General features: G+C 34.7%; 1 protein-coding gene across 8 annotated transcripts in view; it reads right to left on the reverse strand.

Moving 5' to 3' along the window:
• LOC141346724 (leucine-rich repeat flightless-interacting protein 2-like) overlaps window positions 1-7,466 on the reverse strand; it is a 58,003-nt gene that overhangs the window by 18,346 nt on the left and 32,191 nt on the right. For 3 of the 8 annotated variants that reach the window (XM_073851663.1, XM_073851661.1, XM_073851668.1), the window contains 4 exons: window positions 3,708-3,758; window positions 3,189-3,254; window positions 2,262-2,306; window positions 1,132-1,197 (listed from right to left, as the gene is read on the reverse strand). In XM_073851663.1, the coding sequence (XP_073707764.1) occupies window positions 1,132-1,197; window positions 2,262-2,306; window positions 3,189-3,254; window positions 3,708-3,758 (228 nt within the window). The remainder of the gene's footprint in view (window positions 1-1,131; window positions 1,198-2,261; window positions 2,307-3,188; window positions 3,255-3,707; window positions 3,759-7,466) is intronic. The other 5 variants (XM_073851665.1, XM_073851662.1, XM_073851667.1 and 2 more) reach the window with 3 other exon arrangements.

The following is a 7,466-nucleotide window of genomic DNA, read 5'->3' on the forward strand; positions in this document are numbered from 1 at the left end:
AAGGTTTCGGGGGGTGAATAAAGGCTTTCTGAAGTGAATCAATGCATTTTTGTAAGAAAAAGATCCATATTTAAAACTTTATAAAAATGCATTGATATGCTTCAGAATGTGTTAAATATGGAGTAATTTTAATGATGACTTTATGCACTTTTTTGGACTTCAAAATCTTAAACCCCATTCACCGCCTTGAAAGCTTGAAAGAGCCAGGACATTGTTTAATTGATTGTATTCGTCTGAAAAAAGAAAGTCATGAGGAGAAGAATGGCAGATAATTGCCAAATGCTGATATGCAAAGGTTGTCGCATCATACCCAAAAGACTTGAGGCTGTAAAAGTGCTTCAGCTAAGTAATGAGTTAAGGGTATGGAAACTTATGCAATATACTTATTTTTGTGACTTATAATTGTGACAATTCTGTTTTTGCTTTGTCATAATGGTCTATGGAGTGTAGATTGTGAAGTCTGAGTATGCAGTGGTTCTTTAATTATATGAAATCATAGAAGGACTACTGTTCAAATAACTATGAAAGTGACTAGTAATGATCAGGAATTCAAGCTAAAAATGATACTTCTTCAAGATGGATGTTTTACTGAGTAAATCATCTAATTTTGATTTTTGGGTGAACTTTCCTTTAATATTTTTGTGAAAACACAAAACTTTAGCATTATAAAATGTCTTTACTGTCAATTTTGATCAATTTAATCCATCCTTGCTGAAAATCTTTTGAACAGTAGTGTAAAATCATGCCCATTCTGTAGGTCAAAACATACATTGACATACACACAGCATTAGCGGGTTTCTGTGCAAAGGAGAATCAGTCGGTCTGACTAGTTAACAACCATACTTTGACCACACAGAAGACAGAAAGAAATTCAATTCAAGATGATTATCCATGCTTTACATACAGTATATACACCACCAGTCCCACTCTCATTACTAGGGGAAAAACAGTAGAGTGAAGGCTCCAAAACTTTCCGTAGAGAAACCTCATGACATAAACAAAGACACGGACAACACCTAGTCAAGCCTGTGGTCTGAAAACAGAACCATGCAAGACGCTCAACAAGCCCAGACTGGCATTAGGTATCAGGTCATGCCGCGGTCAGAGGGATAGGTAAAGATCGGGCCTTACGCCTCTAGCGCTGGAGCCACTGAAACGCCTAGTGGCAGAGTATGAACTCTCTTCATGCAGTGACCCCTGCAGACAGAACAGAACACCTCACCATACTACATCCACCTCACACACTCAATATCTCTCAGACATGACCACGGAAATCACAACAAACACTTTAAAAGGACGCTTAAATGACCGTTTTATGTATCCAGGATGGTTCAGCACCATGAAATGTGATCTAACCGGGCTGCTAACAATCAGGGGAGATGTACTTTTAAACACATCAAGAACAGGAAATGCTCATTACATACAGAGGAGCGCAAAAAGAAGCTTCTTTGCATGTTTACAGAACATTAACACATTAGCCATCAACCTTAATGCACTCTGATGTACTCTGAGCACTTATGGAATGACTAAATAAAGAATTGAGTGCTGCGTTAGATGTCTGAGTAAGAGGCTTTGGAAGCCAGAGACTTGTCAACACATGTGTAACCAAAGACACTCTGTGTATCAGGATACTAAACTGCATGCAGGTCGCACGAGGGATTGAAACACAGACAACACATGTCCCTGAATAAGATAGTTTGATCAAAAATGAAAATTCTGCTTTCACTGGTCTCTAAAGGTGATCCGAACATAACACTAGAGATAGAGATATCTAGCAGAATGTCCAAAGAGCTCTTTTCTACAATGAAAGTCGGTCATTTAGTACATTTAAAATATTTTAACTTTAAATGTAACATTAAATAGCATACAAAAGTTAAAATTATAATCAAATATTTTAATGTTAACACATCAAAAAACTGTACTTTAAAGTAAAAAACACTACAAGTGCACATTGAATATAGTTAGGTGCACTTCTTTTTCAAAAGAAGAAAAATGGAGACAATGAATGTTCTTCATTTACTTTCATTGTATAGAAAAGAACAGCTTGAACATTCTACTAGATCTCTCTGTGTTCCACACACACACACAAAAAAAAAAAAAACAGGAGGCCATATAGGTTTCAATGACAACAGAATTTCCATTTTTGGATTAACTATATCTTTATGTTCATTCACATTTGTGTCACACAGTCACCAAAATGAAACAGAGTGAACAAACAATCTGCATGTAAGGTTGCATGCAGATGACAACTGGAAACAAACCCTGTGACTTCTTGAACGGGGGGTTTCACTAAAAAGCGCAGAGGGCTAAAAACAAACAGAGAGAGGAGGAAGAAATGTATATGCTCATAACAAATGCATTTCAATACTACACGTTCTTCAAGTAAAATAAAAGATCTCTCTTCTAAATAAATAAATAAATAAATACTTTTTTTTATAATTACAACATTGAATCCCACCAGATAAAGCACAATTAAAAAAAAAAAAAAAAGTTTGTATAGACCACAATAATGACTGCTCACTTTTGTGGCTGCCTTGCACTGTAAAAAGTTTTCACCAGTTTCAACTTAAAAACCTAAGTTCAGCAGCTGCCTTAAGTTTTTAAGTTAAATCAGCTTAAAACTTATTACAATTAAAATTAGTTGATTTAACTTGTGAGTTTCAATGACTTAAGTTGATTTAACTTAACATTTTAAGGCAGCTGCTAAACTTACGTTTTTAAGTTGAAACTGGTGAAAACTTTTTTAGTGTGGTTATGGGAGAATTTTTTCCATTCATTCCATTTTCCATTACCATTTTCAATAGATATTTAAAATGTCTCTTAACCCTTAAACCAAATAAATCAGCTACCAGATGAATCACAACATTTTAAATGTTCAATAAATTTACAGTGCTATTGTGGATAATGTAGCACTTAAGAATATACAGTAAAATGATTTATTTAGCTGAAATCAAAATTCCAGATGCTTGCATACTTAAATAGATTTTTCATCAAAAAAAAAAAAATCCATTTTGGCTATGGATCCCTAACTGTTGTGGTCTACTGACAGTTGTTTGAAAATAAATGTTCCTGTGAGATGACTGAGGAAAGATGAGCAGTCAAAATGAAGAAAGGGTTATAAGATAAAACAAACTAATTCTAAAGAAAGGAATAAAGAGGGATTGTTAGGGATTGTGAGAGGGACAGACCCGTCCATTTTGTAGTCTAGCTGAAGGCAGACTGCTGGTGCTGCTGCAGAGATCTGTGTGGTTGCCCTACGGTAAGCAGAGGAGGACAAAAGGACAATGTGAGAATGAGAAATGAAAAAAAAAAAAAACATGAAAATGGCTGAGGTGACAGATTGTCGCACAAGTGTGATTCAGCAAGACAGATTTTGAATAAATGAAAGGGAAGAAGCAGTGATAGTGCTCTTTGTGCAAAATTCAGCCGTACAGGATCTTCATTCATTCTATCATTAATACTTATTGAATTAATGCATGTGTTTCAAATAACCCAATTGAAATTTAAACATTGTACATAACTTCAGTGTTTTGAGCAAAGACACACTTTGATCACACTTGGCATGTTACATACTTAATGTCTCGAAATCAGTAATTTTCCTTTCCATTATTTGAACGTGGAACCTTCAGATTAATAACCACTAAACTACCACCCTTCATTTTGACTTTTTTTTTTTTTTTAATAAATGACATCACATGTATACTAACCCTGAAACTGCCCCGACTGCCAACAGACATCCGCTCTTCATCATCTGATATCTGAGACAGAAAAACAAAGAAGACAGGGAGTTGAGTTTATGCTTTGAGTAAAATGCTTTACAGCTATAGCAAATATCTAACTTGTACCCCCTAGAAAAGCAAATGTGTCAAATAAGATATAACTTGATGTATACTTTACAACAATATATATATATATATATATATATATATATATATATATGAAGTGATTATATTTTTGTGTTTGTACCTACCACATTTTGTGGACAAATTTGTAATCGAATTTAGTGAGACAAAACTTATTTTTGAGAAAATGGTATAAAAATAAAGTAAGTAAACTTTTTTTTTTTTTTTTTTGGAAGAATGCAGAAAGTTTTCTATTAGGGTATGGCTTAGGGTTAGGTTATAGCATTTACAATTTAAGTCAAATGTTTACATACACCTTTCAGAATCTGCAAAATAATTAATAGTTTACCCAAATGAGATGGATCATGCAAAGTGATAGTTGTTTAAAAATAGTTGTTTATGAGTCCCTTGTTTGTCCTGAACAGTTAAACTTTCTGCTGTTCTTCAGAAAAATCCTTCAGGTCCACTAAATTCCTTGATTTTTCAGCATTTTTGTGTATTTGAACCTTTTCCAACAATGACTGTATGGTTTTGAGATACATCTTTTTACACTCAGGACTACTGAGAAACTCATATGCAACTATTACAGAAGGTTCACATGCTCACTGATGCTTCAGAAGGAAACAATGCATTAAAGGTGTAAACTTTTGAACAGAATGTGTAAATTTGTCTTATTTTGCCTAAATATCTTTTTTTTTTCATTTAGTATTGCCCTTCAGAAGCTACAGAAGATACATGTTTCCCAGAAAACAAAATTTCTTATTTACCCTGATCTTTAAATTTAAAAAGTTTTCATCCTATTGCTCTTAACGCATCATGTTTCCTTCTCAAGCATCAGTAAGCATTTGAACCTTCTGTAATAGTTGCATATGAGTCCCTCAGTTGCCATCAGTGCAAAAAGATGGATCTCAAAATCATACAGTCATTGTTGGAAAGGGTTCAAATACACAAAAATGCTGAAAAACCAAAGAATTTGTGGGATCTGAAGGATTTCTTCTGAAGAACAGCATGCAGTTTAACTGTTCAGGACAAACATATATGTAAGCGTAGTTTATGTCAAATATCTTATTCAGGTCAGTACTAAATAAAAAATAACATGCATTCTGTATGACCCAACTTATTTTGGTAAAACAGCTAACATTTTGCAGATTTGCAAGGTGTATGTAAACTTTTGACTTCAACTGAATTACTTGCTGTGTATAAAATTAGTATAAGTCTATGTCCCAATTTGGATAGTTAAGTAAATGTGCAGTTTGGGGTTTGCCTAAATCGTCTGTTTCTCAACTACTTATATAGGTTTAAATAATTTAGCACAAAAAACATATGCACTATTTTTATGATACTTTTATGGTGCCTGAAATCTTAGGTCCTTGTTCTTTTTCCGCTGGGAATTGATTCAAAAATAGAAAAAGAATCAATTCTGAGGCACTGGGAACAGAGAATCAATTCCAAAGGTTGGAATCAATTCCATCAAATGATTTTGACTCTTCTTTAACAGCCTCTTTAAGTTCAGTAGCCTTGTTGCTTGCTAATGGTAATGGGAGGTCTGATTCATTTCTGTGAACCGGTTCCTTCAAATGGCTTGTTTTAAAGAATCGGTGATTGCAGATGTTCTTTTATGTCATCATTTCATTTTGTGATCCTGCATGTCATATACCAATACAACAGACAGCTGTTTTGTACCTAAAACATACAGTACAGACATTGATGTACAAACACAGATTTGTTCTCAGTGTTTAAAGTATATAAAAAGAATAAACATTAATTTAGGGTGGCTAATTGGAGCATTAAGCGTGGCTAAATCAAATAACTGGCTTATTCTTTTGTCCACAATAGAGAGATTTGAGCGCTGCTCCGGACTACATTAAGGGATAATAGATGCATCCCTATAATCAAATATTAGGGATGTTTAAAAGGAAGTGAGCCTTCATATCATCTCATTACATCAAGATTAGTAGAACATGTTCCAAAAAAAAAAAACAGAAACAACAGTGAGGAACTGATTACAAAGATGAGCAAAAAAAAAAAATTCTAAATCGAACAGCCCTAGTTTATTGTAACACGTAAAAATTAAAATGGAATTTAGTCCAAAATTCTCCTCTTTGTGACTAAGGTGAATAAGGTGGTTTTAATTTTTGAGTGATGTACATCTGATATCTAAGCATACTACAAAGCCTGCAGCTAAACTGACATGTAGGAAGAGAGGGATGGAGAAGAGGACAGAATGAGGAAAAATGGAAAAGAAAGAGACTAAAGAAAGAGTTAGAAAAGTAATGACTGGGGGCAGATTTAATTTTAGAGCACACAGGAAAGTAGAAAGCAAGAGCGTAATATTAAATAAAAAGGATGAAAAGCATAGGGAGCGATACAGACCGAGGTATGTCTCCGAGAGTGGCGGGAATACCGCTCACTGTCCTCCTGAAAAGCAGAGCAGGAAAAGAGGACAGAAAGCAGGAAGTTTTAGGTCAAACGGTCACATGATTATCAAAGACTCTAAAAATTGAACAAAGCATGCACTGAGAGATTATGCTGTCTGTCATATCACGGTTTATTACAGGGCTCAGACAGGGTGTCTGGAGGGGTGGGAGGGGAGGGTTGAGTGCTTTAAGATGTGGGTCACGCGACCGCTCTATAATCCTGCTCTATGTTATGACCACCTCTGCTAAGCCCTAACATGTCAGATGGGCCTCCTGCCCCCCACTGCTCCAGTAAAGCCTGTGAAATGAGGATCAGACACAGACTGCCTAAGAGACATGCAACACCAACCAATCACATTTCATTCTCTGAAGGACATTATAATAGTTAGGTTATGATTAACTGTTTTCGGGACCTGTGTTGTGTGCATTTTCTAATGCGAATTCTATCTTAGTAGTCTACTGCATGCGGCAGTGTGGTATAATGACAGGTCATACCATCCACTGTTCAATATGGCCCCATTTGCTGTCCAGCCCATAGTATTTCTGGTGCAGAGAGGAGGAGAGCAAGACGATCAAATGAGGAAAGGTTATGAAAGTATAATGAAAGAATAGGAGGATATTAAAAACAGGTGTGAAGGAAAACATGGTTTGAATGTGGGACTGGTCCTGTTTTTTGGTCTTCAGGCTTTGGTTATATTTTTGTAAGCTGATGTTCATTAAATTCATAGTTAGATAGAAGTACACAAATGCTAAATACTGCAGCTTGTATTTCTAATAACCACATATGAGGAATGTTAAAAGAAATTAAGAGTATGGAGGGACAGATCTTACCTTTTGCGCTTGATATATCTAATTAAACAGGAGGGAGACCAGGATGAAGAGAAAGAAAGAAATTGCAACAGGAATAGAAAGATATAAAGAGCTTGAAGAAGAGTATAAAGGTCATCAAAAACATTCTCAAAAGCTTTTAAAACATAACGCTGATTCAAAATGACAACAATAAAGGTCTCAGTATCTTGGGGAGTGTTTTTTACATGCTATTTTAATGGAAGATAAAAACTGTAAAAGCTTACAATTATTATAGTTTTTATATTTTATGTTAAAATTATTCAATTAAAAATATACAAAATGCATATTTTTTATTTAGTACGGATCTGAATAAGATATTTCACATAAAAGACATTTACATATGGTCGCCGTTCAAAAG

Source organism: Garra rufa, chromosome 12 (genome assembly GCF_049309525.1).
Source record: "Garra rufa chromosome 12, GarRuf1.0, whole genome shotgun sequence".
Lineage (NCBI taxonomy): Eukaryota > Metazoa > Chordata > Actinopteri > Cypriniformes > Cyprinidae > Garra > Garra rufa.